Here is a 14,967-nt window from a genome sequence, read left to right as displayed (position 1 = left end):
GGAGAGGGAGACGCGGGGAGACGAGGGCGGGAACACGGGGCCGGGAGATAACAGACACCGAGGGATCGTAAATTATTGATCGCGTCCTTAAACCGGCCTCACCTGGTATCCCCCCTCCCTCTTTCTCCCCCGCACACACAGGTTAAAGCTGGCACCGAGCCCATCAGATCAGGGAAGACGCAAATCCGCGGCTGGTTCTTTATTTCTTATCGTTCGTCAACGGCCGCCCTTCGTCCTCCTCGACTCAAACATGGCGGCGGCGGCGGCGGCCATTGTGAAAATTCACCGGCGGATCCCTGGCCTTGTCACCTTGGCCTCGACTCGCAGCCCTTGGCCCTTTTATCTTTAGCTAACAGAGCTGTTTTTGTTTTGTTTTGTTTTTTTTACAAACGTCGGGTATTTTTACCCCCTGTCCAGGCCAGCTGAGACTTCCCCGTACGAGGACAGAGTGGTTGTAAAGCGATATTATTCGGGATGTTTCCGGTCGCGAATAACACACACACATTTTTAGTGAAAATGAAGCAATTCTGAGAAACTGTGTGCACCCCACCCAGAGCAGAGCTCCCTTAATTCCGGGATGCCTGGTCCTGGCTTTGGAAAGATAGTGAGAGTTTTTTTTCTACTTCTATTTAAACCACCTACATATAAAAAGAAACTGTTACATTTGTCCAATTAACTGAAGATTATTTCAATCATGGAGAGCCGAGTTGGAATAAAAACCAAGGCACACAAGTGACTTGGCACATTGGCACACTGTTTAGCACTGCTGCCTTGCAGTGCTGGTGCCCTGGGTTCAATTCCTGGGAGTGCTGTCTGTGTGGAGTTTGCATGTTCTCCCCTATTCAGATTGGTTTCCTCTAGGTTCTCCGGTGTCCTCCAACAGTCCAAAGGCGTGCAAGTAGGCTAACCGGCTTCTGGGAGAACTGGCCCAGGTGTGAGTGTGTGTGTATTTGTGTGTGTGCCCTGTGATGGACTGGTGTTCTGTCCAGGGAGTGCGGGTGTGTGTGTGCCCTACAATGGACTGGTGTCCCATCCAGCGTGTACCCTGCCTTGTGCGCATTGCTTGCTGGGATAGACTTCCAGCTCCCTCCCAACCCTCTACTGGATAAAGCAGTTAGAAAAAGCATAGATGACACACAAATGTCCAACCCTTGACTTCTCCAAGCGTTGAAGGAACCATCCTGGGCAATGAACAATCAGGAATTGGGAGGAAGACCTGTATTTACAGCAAAACAAGGTTGAGAAATAAGGCAAACCAGAATCTTTATAACTGAGACTTCATGTTTAATGCTTACTCATTCATACCATCAGTTGCAAGCATTTATAAATTAGACATAGTTTCCAGGTCAGTATAGCAAAACCACTTCCTTCATTGTTTCGTTCTGTAAACAATAACCTTTGTTAATTATTAACCTGCCAGGATTTCGGGGAGCCTTCCTGCACGCAGGGGGACTCCCCTTCCACCACCGAGCCGCCCCTGTTTAACCCTTTCGCGTTGACCCCTCGGCCGGGCTGCGCGGTGCGGTCGTGTGGCGCTGGGTCTCGGTGGCCTCCCCTGACCACAGCACCAGCTGGCTTCTGCTCTGTTTGGGCTCTCGCTCGTTTACCCCTCAAGCTCAGATTTATTCACTCATTAACAATTCCACATTTTGCGTACTGCTCTCAAGTGCCAGTAATGGGTTTACAGACATTGTCCTTTTTAAATATTCCTAAGTCACCACCACAGCAGCAGTCCGGTCAAGGGCTCTGACTCAGAGAGTAGCCCGGACTAGCTGCTGAGCTGAATCACAGAGGTCAAGAGGACCTGGACTGGGGAGCCCTGCTCTTTTCCTTCAGTAACAAGTTCCTTCAGTGCAGTCAGGTCACTAGTTCACAGACAACAGCGCCCCACTGGGCTACTTCTTGGAGGACCCCAGTGAGTCTGCCACTGTACGATCAGGCAGCGTTGCTCCCAACACCCCCAGCTCTTTGTGTACAGAGGCACCTGCTGGCGTCCCTTTTCCCCAACAGGGATTAACTGGACAGAAACAACACAGAGGCGTCCGAGAGACGTCAGTCTTTGCTAGGAGGAAACGGGCGTTAGGCAAGCGTCTGCGTCAGGCCCCGCGTGGTCCGCACAAGCCCCAGCTGCTGCAGGCCCTGCTGGGTTTGTGATCTGGGATCTTCTGTCAGGCGGGGGCAGAGCACGGCTGTTCATTTCAACCGTGTTAGTACGCCGGCCTCTGGATCAGTCAAGGAGGAATTAAGGATTAGCTGGAACGAAGACCAAGGAGAAAAAGGACAGGACGGCACTGGCGCTGCCAGGGACACCTCTGGTCTACAGTGCCCCCTAGTGCCCATCCCCAGGAGTTTTTTTTTCTTGATGCCTCCAGTCTGGTGGCTGCTATCCCTGCAGCAGCTGCTGTGCCAGGGCCTGCACCTTCTCCCTCTGCTGGTACAGGTACATCTGGGTCTCCCACAGCATGTTCACCAGCACCGCGTCATTCACCTCATCCAGCATCACCTCCATTGAGAACTGGGGACTGAGCCTGGAGGAGGAGAGGCAGAGGGAAGAAGGGAGGTTCATTAGGGGGCTGTACCGCTAATTAACGCCGTACTGAGAGAGGGAGGGAGAGACAGACGCAGAGAGCAGCGAGCGCACGAGTTCCCACGCAGTGCAGAGAACCGACCGCTCCCCCTCGCTCACCGGAAGTAAGTGGTTTCGGTCATCTCACACCAGGACCGCGCCCTGTCCACTGCACAGCCATCCGAGTCCGTGCACTGAGAGAGAGAGGGGGGGGGGGAAGGGGATCAATGCACGTCAGGAGCTGCACCCGGCACTCACCTTTGACCCCCTCGTGTCAATGTAAACAGGCTGGTCTTGGGCTAATCTGGGCAAACACGCTCTGAAGCTTTGTGCTGGTTAAACTACAACTGGACCTATCTCATCTCTCTGAATCCCCTCGTTATTTCTAAAATTGGATTTAGTCCACTAGCCAGTGGTACTGTATGGCTAGACTAATACCCTAGATATTTTTTAAATCTGGAATCCTCCACTAGTCAATGCTAAAAATATCATCCCCTAAAACTAACACTACACTATTCCACTAGTCAGTTCTAAAACTGGATTAATACCCTATTTATTCCACCAGTCAATGTTAAGAATTGACCGATACCCTTGTTATTTGGAAAACTGGACTATTCTACTAGTCAGTGCTAAAACTATTAATTCACTAGCTTACACTAACACTACACTGTTCCTCTAGTCAGTTCTAAGATCCTGTTTATTGCACATACCGGACGATTCTACCAATCAATGTTAAGCATCGACAGATACCCTTGTTATTTCTGAAAACTGGACTATTCCACTAATGAAGGCAGTCAGTAACATGACTGGACTAATCCCCTAGTTGTTGCTGAAACCGGTCTACTGCGCTAGCCACCGACAAGCCTGGATTAAGAGCTGTTGCCATGACTCTTCCCACGGTGCTCCACTCTGGCCAGTCACCATGCCGTTTCCTACGGCTGCCAACATGGCGGAGGGATAGCAGGGGCCCACGTGATGCCCGTTTCTCTTCACCCCTCCCGTACTCACGCAGTCCACCAACATTTTGCCCAGCTCCTTGGCACCCACGAAGGTTTTGGCGAGCTCCAGGGGGTTGGAGGGCCGGAATACGTCCACGGAGTTGACCGCCACCTGGGGGGGCTTCCCTGTGCCCAGAGAGACCACCACGCCCAGCCTCTGCACTTCCTGTCGCCGGCCCTGCCGCAGGGAACCGGGAGACACGGATCAGATCCCACTGCACAGCGATCTGATCCGGTTCGGGTCTTACACGTGAGGAGCGCTGCGCATGCAACACACAAGCGAAGGAGAAGGCAGCTTCTCTTTTTTCCAGTATTAAGGATCCGGTTGATCCCTGTCAAGGACACTGGGAGGACGAAGCTAGGACCGCATCGTAACGGAGACCAGTAAAGGCTGAAATGGATCAAACTGCGAGGGAATGGGAGCCTGTAACCGACACCTTGCGGATGAAGGGAGTGAGGCCCGCTATCCCTCTCCCCCGTACCTGAGCCTTCGCTGTCTTGTTGTAGCGGTGTATCTCTGTCATGGCGTCCAGCGTCGGGTTGTTGGCCAGCAAGCCCCCATCCAGGAAGCGCCCCATCGGCCGGAAATACGAGGGCGCTGCCCCACTGGACCGAGCCGCCCGCCACACTAACTGTTCTGGGGGGGTGGGAGGAGAAGGAAGAAAAATGAACGAGAATGAGAGAGAGGTGGGAGGTAAGGGAGGATCGCGCATTTCAAATGTGAACGTTTCCCGGCGCTTCTGGGGGGTACAACACCAACCCCACAGAGGGTGGAGCAAGGAGGGGGTTTCCGTCAGATGACCGCAGTGAGCAGTTACTAACCCCCCCCCCTTGCGGAAAAAGACCTGTGCACACCCACTGACCCCCTGCATCACAGCGACGTGTTCACCCATGCAAGAGAAGCAGAGTCTCTCTCTCCCTACGCACAGCAACACACACCTTCCTCAGTCACCTTCCTACGCTTGGGGGCTCCGGGTGTGTACCCCACTATCATCACCTCCTCCTCCTCCTCTGAAATAACAACACACCGCCGCTTACTCCGAGCCCCAGGGCAAGGGGCCGGGGCGGGACAGGGACGGAACAGGGGAGGGAGGGGAAGAGAGGAAGAGGAAGAGGGCTGAAGATCAAGGACAGAGGAACAGAGAGAGAAGCCAAGGACAGGGTTTACCCCGGGGAGCGAGGAGGGGTCTGAAGTCAGCGCTGCGGGCATAGGGGGGGTCGCGGTCGGGATCGGGGGGGTCATAGTTCCGGAAGAGGTGCAGCTCGGCAGGGTGTCGGTCAGCCAGCACGCTTGTCACCATCACCCTGGCACACAGAGAGAGACGCACATTAAGCCCCACTGCCCAGGACAGGCAGACAGACAGTGCTAAACCCCACTGCCCAGGACAGACAGACAGTTGGACCTTAAACCCCACTGCCCAGGACAGACAGACAGTTGGACCTTAAACCCCACTGCCCAGGACAGACAGACAGTTGGACCTTAAACCCCACTGCCCAGGACAGACAGACAGTTGGACATTAAGCCCCACTGCCCAGGACAGACAGACAGTTGGACATTAAGCCCCACTGCCCAGGACAGGCAGACGGACACTGAACTCCACAGTCTCAGACAGACACAAACAGACAGGGCTGTAGAGATACAGCATACAGAGATACGGGCAAGCAGGCAGACTGACTTGGGATGCGTGACGTCGGTCATCTTGGTGTCCTCCCCGAACTCCTTCTTGAGGAACTCCTCCAGCGGGGCTGACTCGTAGGGCCTGGAGCCGCGGAAAACCTGGTCCTTCATCCGGAAGTACAGGCAGCGCAGGTACTGCATGGACTTCCCTGTGTACGACACACACACACACGCTGCACTGAACACGCGCAGAACCCCAGAGAGCTCGACAGAGAGACGGGCCACCGCAGTCGCACGGCCTTACCGTGTACAATCGCCAGAGCCAGGATACCCCCGGTGCTGGTGCCGGCGACCCAGTCGAACAGCTCCCTGATAGGCTGGCCCGCCGCCTGCTCCAAAGCGATCAGCAGCTGGATCAGAACCAGGCCTTTGATGCCTCCTCCATCCAGACACAGCAGCCTGGCACATCTGGAACCCACACACAGTGATTTACCTGTCACAAACCCCTGTCACCCTGGTAACGCACTCCTGTCAAACAGAAAATACACCTTTCTAAGTGGCAAAAAAATAATTCCAGACTCACTTCCTGTTTCCTGTTTTGCAGCCGTCCACTTCCATCTGGCCATGGGTCAGCGCCCCTAGAGTGGCAGCTACATGCATGATGTCATCAAACCCTGTGAGCCAATCAGTGAGAGCAAGAAATAGGGTGTTCAGCTGAGCCAATGGGAGAGCTCGATGCTATCCCACACACCCAATCACAGTTGACCTCTACAGTTGACCTGCCTAACTGGCCATGACTGAAAGAACAGATCCCTATCATCCATCATTTCAATTCATTTCCTGTATCCTGGACTCCTGCTCTTTTTGCAAAGTTTTCTCGGAAGCAGTGTTGCCCCAATATCCAACAGAGGCCCAAAATCGAGCCTCTTGCAGATGTAGAGTGTTAGGAGTTAGTGTGGCATGCACGTTCCATAGAAACATCTGCACACGGTTAATCCACATGGTCATCTTCTAGTTGTATCATGCTTTAGTATAGACCCAAGACTTACAGCTACTGTAACTACCCCTGCACCATAGCAGAGCCTTGTACTGGGACAGACAGCTACAGTGCCAAGAAAACCCCACTGAAAGGGAATGGGAGAGCAGCCAGGAAGAGGCTACTTCTCTCTAAAGAGATCACTGAAATGCTATGGAAAAACTTGGAGTGAGCTTTTCAGGCAAGGAAAGCCTCACATATCACTGACATGATGCAGATCCGTAAGGAAAAATGGACTAAAAAAAAAAGCTACCGGCTACCGAAACTCAGGGCTCACACCCTTATTGACCCAAGGTTACATACTGTGGGATTGTTTTGTTGAAATGATGGAATTATATCATATGACTTCGTGTTACGCATTCAATAAAGTTCTCTTTATCTTTCATTAAGATGTTCATGAAGAACTTATCACGTTACAGGTCTCAAATACACAAGAATGTGGCCCAGCCCTGGGTGTTCACGGACTTTTTTCTCTATTCTGGCACTGGGGATGAGGCCACATGAAACACCGAGAGACAGAGATAGAGATAGAACTACTCATTACAGAGCCCTTCCCCTTGCCCAGTGTGTGGACTTCATGTGAACTGTGTGGCTGAAGGTGTTCACTGCACAAGGGCAGAGCAGAGAAAGGAGGAAGTGAGTGGGGGGTATGGACCCCTCGTCACAGGACAGGAAAGGACAGGACAGGGTCGAAGGTAGAGGTGTAAGGGGGACAGGAGGGAGAGGAGAAGGGAGGGGAGGCGTTACCTATAGTTGGTGGTGGCCGTGGTCTCTTGAAGGTCGGCAAGCATGTGTCTGGGGAGGGGGGGTGGCAGCGGTCTGCTCCTACACTATACAGCATGCTTAGCAGGACCTTCCTGTTGGCCCCTTCACACAGCCACACAAGAACAGGCGAGGGTTAAACACACCTACAACATGGGCACTAGGAAACAGCACACACACACACACACACACACACACACACACAGATACATGCTCGTACTGGCAGGGCAATCAACTGCCCCTCCCCCTCCTTAGTTAATTGGCTGGAGTGCGAGTTCACTCACTGGCCCAATCGGACCAGCTGATTGGTCAGCTTGTGTCTCACAGGATGGGCAGCCAGCCAATCAGCTGCAGGGAAGAGAGGAGTCTGGGAAGGCAGCGTCTAAGATCGCATAATTTTAAACACATGCATTTTATGTATTGGAGCAGATTAACAACTGATTACAAAAGCCATGTTATAAAAAGTTAAATAACCATCTGACACACAGTATCCTGTATTCGGGAGCTGTGTTCAGAAGGTGTACACACACACGCACACACGTGACAAGTCAGTGTCTTAAACATGATTGCTGGAGCAGTGCAGAGGGGGTGAGGTATCCATTTCTGTAAATTAATGCCATTATGTACAGAGCAGCTCTATTCAGTCTAAACTAACACACTGTCGTACATGTACTCTATACATTCAGCACACGGAGATCCACAGACATGCTGGTTATACATGTGAGTTCACAATGGATATAGATGTGTCCCAGACCCTGGGCCCTCAAGGTGAGCTGTGGAATATTTTTTATTTAGATTTTAGTCTCCTGCGAATCTCGATTTTACAAGGCCTCGCTGGCAGAAGTCACGCTGGCTGCGGGCCCTGGGCGAGCCCCAGCTCCCAGCTCGTCAGGGACATCAGCACGGTCAGGGCAGGTCAGGTCAGTGCGGAGCCCGGCGCCGGGCAGGCCGGGCAGGTGCAAGGACTGAGGACTGTGACGCGATGCTGTGGAACCGTGCGCACGGCAGGCGGGGTGGAGGGGAACCGAACTCTTACCTTTGCTGATGCGGGCGGCGATGAGGCCCGGGGTCTCCCCGAACTCATTCGGGGTCTCCACGTCCGCCCCGAAAACGATCAGAGCCTTGATCAGCTCTATGTGGTCCAGCTGCAGACAGAAAAATGACACGGCCATGATCCTAAAACAGAGGGTCACGGATGCACAATGCCACAACAACACAGGACAGCTTACGAACGGGGGGAGGGGGGCATTCTGCCCGTCTAGCTGGTCGAGCTCATAGGTAACTGATCAGGGGATCTCTGAAATGATCCCCGATTTCCTGAAAGAAGCGAGAGTAGACGGGACAGCTTGTTCTATTTTCCCCACAACCCTCTGTGAAATGAAGCTCCTCCTGGTCTCCAATGCAGCTCCACGCTCACACTGCTGCAGCGAACCCTGGCTCGTGTTGCACAGGTGTGTCTGAAGAGCACGAAGAGGCTTCGTCATGTCAGGAATGGACCTGGTCACCCTTCTCCGGACCACAAGGAACACCACGGCAACCGCATCTTTATGAGCTTACTATAACGTGGTGAACAAAACTGTAAACAATATTCTGCAGACTGTGACCACATAAAAGCTCAAATCCATTCATCCGTCATCGGAAAGCCGGATATCCCTGGTGAGGGCAACGGAGACCCGGAGTCTATCCTGGAAGCAGAGGCCACCAGGCGGGGCTCCATCCTGGATGGGATGCCAGTCCTCCGTAGGACACACACACGAACAACTTAGAGAAGCTGCTTAACCTCACCTTCGTGTTTTTTTTTTAAAGGTGGGAGGAAACTGGCACAAACTCGACCATGGAGAGGAACATGCAAACTCCACACAGAACCTGGAAGCTGTGTGGCTGCAGGTCTGACCATCACACCCCGGCAGGGGAGCGCTTGGGGCGTACCCTGAGGTTGGTGGGGGTGCCCGTACCTTCATGGCGAGGTGCAGGGGGGTGTTGCCGGACTCCCCCCGGACGTTGGGGTCGGCGCCGTGCGTCAGCAGCACCATGGCGGCCTCGAAGCGCTGCCGGCGCACCAGAACGTGCAGGGCGGTCTCCCCCGTCTTGCTGAGGTAGTTCACGGGGCAGCCGCGGTCCAGCAGCAGCCGGCACATCTGCAGGGCGACCGCGGGCACGCGCACGCCGTGAGAGACAGGCAGGGGGCAGGAGGAGAAGAGAGAGAGCTCACTTTCAGCCAGGACACCAGGCTGGGGGGCTCTTCCCCAGACGCAGGCCTGAGCGTTTGCAAGAGCAATTTTAATACCATCAAAGCTGCCTTTGAAAATTAACCTCAGAGAGGGGTTGCAGGGACAGCAGCTCACACTTGTCTGCAACAACTAGACTGAAAAGTGCTTCTTCCAGAGCCCCCCCTCTCACCTCGGCGGTCTTGGCCCAGTGCAGGGGCGTCCCGCCGTACACCGGGTCTTCGGCGCACAGCTGGGCCGGGCTGGCACTCAGAACCGCCTCCGCGCAGCTGGAGAGACGCACACATGCACAGGGGGAGAGTTTCCGTTACAAGACGGGCTGTGCGGAACCAGTAAGGAGGTCAGACAGGTTTCGGCCCGCCCGGGTGCGCTGGCTGACCCGCGAGAGAGGACAGAGAGGAAGGGGTGGACAGGGGGGGAGAGAGAGAGAGAGACACTGAGGCAGTAAGAGGGGAGGCAGCGAGTAAAGAGAGAGGAGGAGGAGGAGGGGGGAGAGGCAGTGTCAGGGAGGAGTGGAATAAGACAGGAGGAGAGACGGATCATGAAGGAATGGCAGGTACGGGGGGAGCTCTCAGGATGACCGTGCGGCCGGGCCCCCCCCCCCTCTCCCCTCACCTCCTCTCTTTGTACTTCATGGCGATGTGGATGGGGTAGCCGTGCCCCCCGAGGATGTCGGGGCGCGCCCCCGCCTCCAGCAGCACCTTCAGCGTCTCCGCCTTCCCCAGCCGGCAGGCCACGTGCAGGGCCGTCTCCCCGGAGGCGCTCAGGGCGTCCAGCGCGGCGCCGGGGCGGGAGCACAGCACCTGGGCAGGGAGGCAGGGGTCACTCGGCGGGGCAGGAGCACCGAGACAGGGCCAGTCACGCGGGGACAGAGCCCCGCACGGCCTTCTCTCGCGCAGGGCTTATCTGACAACGTCTCCCATCAGCTCAAGCACACCGTCCCCGAGACACTCTTCACATCCTGCTGCTGTACGAAGGACCGTGTGTGTGTGTAAGATCAGATCCCTTCATCGGCCAGATACAATTGCTTGCATGAGGAATGTGTCTCTTCGCAGACCCCAGCTTGCTCTCCATGAGACACACAGACAGGGAGAGAGAAGCTGGGGGTCAGAGCGCAGGGTCGGCCATTTACACGGCGCCCCTGGAGCAGTTGGGGTGAAGGGCCTCGCCCAGGGGCCCAGCGGAGTAGGATTCCTCTGTCGGCCGCGGGATACAAACCGGCAACCTCCCAGCCATCCATTTTCTAGCGGCTTTATCCAGAACGGGGTCACAGGGGAGATGGAGCCTATCCCAGCAAGCAACAGTGGAAGGCAGGGTACGCCCAGGGTCCATCGCAGGTCTCACACTCACACTCACTCTCACTCCAGGACCCGTTTTCGCAGAAGCCAATTAACCCGCCAGCATGATTCTGGACTGTGAGAAGAAAGCTCTGAGAACCGGGGAAGAACATGCGAACTCCACACAGACAGCACACTGGGAACTGAATGCTGAGCACCGCGCCACCAGGGTGCCCATCTCTCCACTCCCCTCTGGGCAGAATTCGTACACGGCTTTTAAAAATCGAGAGGCGAAGACGGGAATAAAACTGCTAAACGGAACTTTGCTAAACAAGGCTGCATAACGCGATTTTACAGTAAACTTTCACGACACAGAAAAACAACCACAAAAATGCCTCAGAGATACATATTAACAAATGTATTTTCTTGCTTGCTTCACCTCTGAAGTCACCAGGACGTTCCGAAGTTTTCTAACGGCTGGCTGACTTCCTGACCGGGGTGGGAGCTATCCAGCAGGATGAGCCACAGCCATGTGCGCGCCCCCTAGGGGTGACGAGGGACTCGTGCTGCCGGACGGGGCGCCGCGCTCGCGTTTCGAGCTGCCGGCCCAGTCGGAGAGACGGACAGAGAGACGGACTGACCTCCGTGACGGCCGGACTGTCCAGCCGGGCCGCGCAGTGCAGGGGCGTCTCCCCCTTGCGGTCGGCGATGTCCGCCCTGGCCTGGCACTCCAGCAGCAGCTCGCGCACGCACCCCGCGTCGTCGCGGGAGCAGGCCAGGTGGAGTGGGGTGCGCCCTTCTGCCCCGTCCCGACTGTTAATCTGACTGAGACACAGGAGGGGAGGGAGAGAGAGAGGAGACAGGAGAAAGCAGAGGAAGGACGAGCAGAGGAGAAGAGGAAAGAGGGATGGGGAAAGAGGAGAACAAGAAGAATGATTAATAATTCCATACCCTCATAGAGCGCTTTTCTGGACACCCCACTCACAGCGCTGGACAGGCCGTGGGGATCCCCTCCCCCCCCACCTGGGTGATGCTCCAGTCCGCTCCCCACACACCAGCTCCCAGTGGGGAGGAGAGCAGAGTGATGGAGCCAGTTCAGAGAGGGGGGTTATTAGGAGGCCATGACTGGTAAAGGCCAGGTGGAGATTTGGCCAGGACACTGGGGTGACACCCCTCCACAATTTAAACGCCCCGGGATTTTTAATGACCACAGACAGTCGGGACCTCACTTTTTTCGTCTCATCCGAAGGACGGCACCATTTTACAGTGTAGTGTCCCCGTCACTATACTGGGGCATCAGGACCCACACAGACCGCGGGGTGAGCGCCCCCTGCTGGCCCCACTCACACCTCTCCCAGCAGCAGCCTCAGTTGTTCCCAGGAGTCTCCCCTCCAGGTACTGGCCAGGCTCCCACCTGCTGGGCTCCAGTGGGGCTGCCGGCTGGGAGCTGCAGGGTGACGGAGCTGCCGGATAAGGTTATTCCGAGAACAGGGTCATTCCGAATCCTCCGCACTCCTCCCTCTCCCGGGTCGTGCCCCCGCGCCCCCCCTCACCTCAGGACGTAGTTGTGCCGGAGGCACTCCCTCAGCCCGGTCTCCACGGCGATGTGGGCGGGGGACCAGTCCGGGTGGCTGCGGAGGCAGTCTGTGATAGGCTGCAGGGTCTCTGGGCGCAGGGGGGGCCGGATGCTCTCGTAGAAGGGGGGCAGCTTCAGGGTGTACTGGGGGAACCAGTTCATGGCGTCTTCCTGCGAGGACACCTGGAAGAGCCTGGCGGACACAAGGACCTTACACACACCCCCAGGGACATGGGGTGACATTACACACTCACACACACACACACACCCCCCCAGGGACATGGGGTGACATTACACACTCACACACACACACACACCCCCCCAGGGACATGGGGTGACATTACACACTCACACACACACACCCCCAGGGACATGGGGTGACATTACACACTTACACACACACACCCAGGGACATGGGGTGACATTACACACTTACACACACACACACCCCCACAGGCATGTGATGACATTACGCCTTCACACACACTCCACCCTCAGTGACGTGACACACCCTCACACCCCCCGGCCGCCCCTCCTACCTCAGCGCGGTGCCGGGGGTCTCGGGGGTCAGCAGCAGACAGTCCCAGGACTGCGCCGGGGCGTTCCTGTACAGCGCCAGCCGGCCCTCCCGCTGCAGCCGGGTCCGCCCCCCGCCGCCGTACTCCGACAGCTGGACCTCCCGCACGCGGTACGGGCTGGAGAACAGACTGGACACGGAGGACAGCGTCCCCACCAGCCGCCCCAGGAACTGCATCTCACAGCCGGGCCGCTCTGAGGAGGGGGAACACACACCCTAAATTCAGCAGCACGGGTCAGCCCTTTCGCCCCAAGAGCGTTTCTGTAACTCAGTCCCAGAATCCCCACGCGTGTGGCACACAGTGGCACACAGTGGACACGTCACACTGACCACACAGGACAGGGCTGAGAGTGAAAGAGGGGGGACACGGGGTGGGCACGTCACACTGACCACACAGGACAGGGCTGAGAGTGAGACAGAGGGGACACAGGGTTGAATCAAACATTACCTTCAAAATAATAATCACCAGTTCTTCAGGGACCCAGCCCCGGCCGTGGCCGGAACACGAAGAGACCTGCGTGTGTTTGTCTGCGTGATGCGGGACTCTGCCCCTCCACACTCGTGACCCAGCCGGCCAGCGAAACGCCAGAGCCCTTATTTTGTACGCCTGCCGCCTGCTTCTCCGACCGCCGTCCGCTCAGACACACACTGGCCTCCGCCAAAGCCTCTTCTCCATCGCGCCCGACAGTAATTCAGCCCTGAGAGCATTAGCTCCTGAGCTCCTATCCTCTTACCTGCCGGCTTGACTTCTCACCTCGATCCTTTGACAGCAAACACGGCCTCTTCCCGCCAACCAACCTTGCGTCACACAAGAGGAGATTGACATCTGAAGGAGCCAATCGCAGAGAGCGATCGCTGCCCGCCCCGTGGGCGTAAACCAATCACGGAGAAAAGCCCGAGCTAAGAGGCGATAGGAGGTTTGGTTGAGCTTTTCTTTTTAATTTTTTATTTTACCGTGTTGGAAGGTGAAAAGGCGCACACCCCGTATGTCAGCACTGTGTGCCAGAGCCTGCGAACGGATGGTGATGTGATTGGACGTTGAGGATGATCTAGTTCGAATTATTTTCAGTAGTTCTCCACAGACGTGTTTTTTCAAAACAGAGGCACGTACGCACTAGCTACCCTTAAAGGCGGGGGAACATAGTTTCATGGGGACAAGTTAAAGGTTTATTCCCTGCTGAAAAGAGAAGACGCCGAAACGTTGTGTTTCCTTTCTTCTCTTCTCAGCGCGGAATAAACCTTGACTTGTTCCTTTGCAGCCTACGCAGGCTGACGCAGCTACTTCAACATACTTTTAATGTGCTCTTCTTTTCGCTAATATACGATCCTGGGCTGTCAGTGGCGGAAGATGCCTTTGGGAGCTCTTCAAGTGCAGAAGGTTATGCGGTGAGGGAAAAGGTCATCTACAGCTATTCACTTGCGTTCAGTTCTCATTTATACGCGCAGAAATGCAATCGTGGGCACTGCACGATTGCATTGTGGGTTCTGGGTTCAATGCCTGTCTGTGTGGAGTTTGCATGGCTTTCTGTGTTTGTACCTAGGTAGGCTAATTCCACCTGCTCCGTTTTCTAACCGCCTTATCCAGTACAGGGTCACAGACACAGATACAGGAGTACAGGGCACAGACCCTATCCCAGCATGCAACAGGCACAAGGCCAGGGTACACCCTGGATGGGACGCCAGTCCTTCACAGGGCAAACAGACACACACACACTCACACCAGGGCCAGTCTCCCCAGAGACCACTCAATCTGCCAGTACGGACAGTGGGAGGAAACCCACGTGAGCGCAGAGAGAACATGCAAGCTCCACACAGATAGCACTCCAGGAAGCGAACCCAGCAACGCTAGGCTCACTGAGCTCTTCTTGTGTCAGTGTGGGTGTGCTGAGACGGACAGGAGTCCTGCAGGGAGCAGGCCTGATGAGCTCTCACCCGGAACGCGTGAGCCTCTGATAACTGCTGGAAGGGTACGCGTAGCTGTTTCTCCCCATTCCTGCTCCTCTTAGCCTCTGCTCTGTCGCGCCCTTCCTGCAGGGTGTTATACTGTATGTGACAACCTCTCCTCCGGCAGTCTTGTCAGCGGACGGGCACGGTTCAGGTGTTGACAATGCGCACCGCCCCGGGGATCCCAGAGGTCTCTGGGAATCCCGGACCCTACCAGACCACCCCCCCGCCGGGGCCAAGCTCAGAGCACCAGGGCCAAGGACAGCTCCACAGACAGCCCCTTCCTGGAGCCTGAGGAACTGCTCCGTCTGTCCACTGTTTACGACTGCATAATAATAATAGTAACAACAACAACAACAACAACAACAATAATTTATAATAATTA

At 55.6% G+C, this 14,967-nt stretch overlaps 1 protein-coding gene across 4 annotated transcripts; it reads right to left on the bottom strand.

The window, feature by feature from the left end:
• Positions 1–1,256: 1,256 nt before the first annotated feature.
• On the bottom strand, positions 1,257–13,445 carry pla2g6 (phospholipase A2, group VI (cytosolic, calcium-independent)). 4 transcript variants are annotated; one of them, XM_088930679.1, is made up of 17 exons: positions 13,087–13,445; positions 12,601–12,832; positions 12,039–12,254; positions 11,127–11,310; positions 9,824–10,011; positions 9,381–9,477; positions 8,936–9,118; positions 8,017–8,125; positions 6,966–7,085; positions 5,766–5,856; positions 5,487–5,650; positions 5,241–5,391; positions 4,733–4,869; positions 4,047–4,201; positions 3,575–3,742; positions 2,687–2,760; positions 1,257–2,528 (listed from the first exon to the last, which is right to left on the bottom strand). In XM_088930679.1, exons 2-17 carry the CDS (start codon positions 12,813–12,815, stop codon positions 2,384–2,386), a joined length of 2,397 nt encoding a protein of 798 aa, XP_088786805.1. In that variant the 5' UTR covers positions 12,816–12,832; positions 13,087–13,445; the 3' UTR covers positions 1,257–2,383. The 4 variants fall into 4 exon arrangements, with proteins under 4 accessions (XP_088786805.1, XP_088786806.1, XP_088786807.1 ...); XM_088930680.1 differs by having other exon boundaries at positions 13,373–13,437; XM_088930681.1 differs by having other exon boundaries at positions 13,393–13,435.
• Positions 13,446–14,967: the final 1,522 nt, after the last annotated feature.

Source organism: Atractosteus spatula, chromosome 13 (genome assembly GCF_055471065.1).
Source record: "Atractosteus spatula isolate fAtrSpa1 chromosome 13, fAtrSpa1.hap1, whole genome shotgun sequence".
NCBI lineage: Eukaryota > Metazoa > Chordata > Actinopteri > Semionotiformes > Lepisosteidae > Atractosteus > Atractosteus spatula.
Note: the sequence above shows the minus strand (reverse complement) of the source record. Positions and strands in the feature narration are given on the sequence as shown.

Bases quoted from the DNA above. Each gene is read 5' to 3' on its own strand.
- pla2g6 (XM_088930679.1), bottom strand. From the start codon at position 12,815: ATGCAGTTCCTGGGGCGGCTGGTGGGGACGCTGTCCTCCGTGTCCAGT. The intron at 9,119-9,380 runs GTGAGAGGGGGG...GTCGCCCTGCAG, and splicing joins ACTGGGCCAAGACCGCCGAG to ATGTGCCGGCTGCTGCTGGA. The intron at 2,529-2,686 runs GTGAGCGAGGGG...CTCCTCCTCCAG, and splicing joins ACCGAAACCACTTACTTCCG to GCTCAGTCCCCAGTTCTCAA.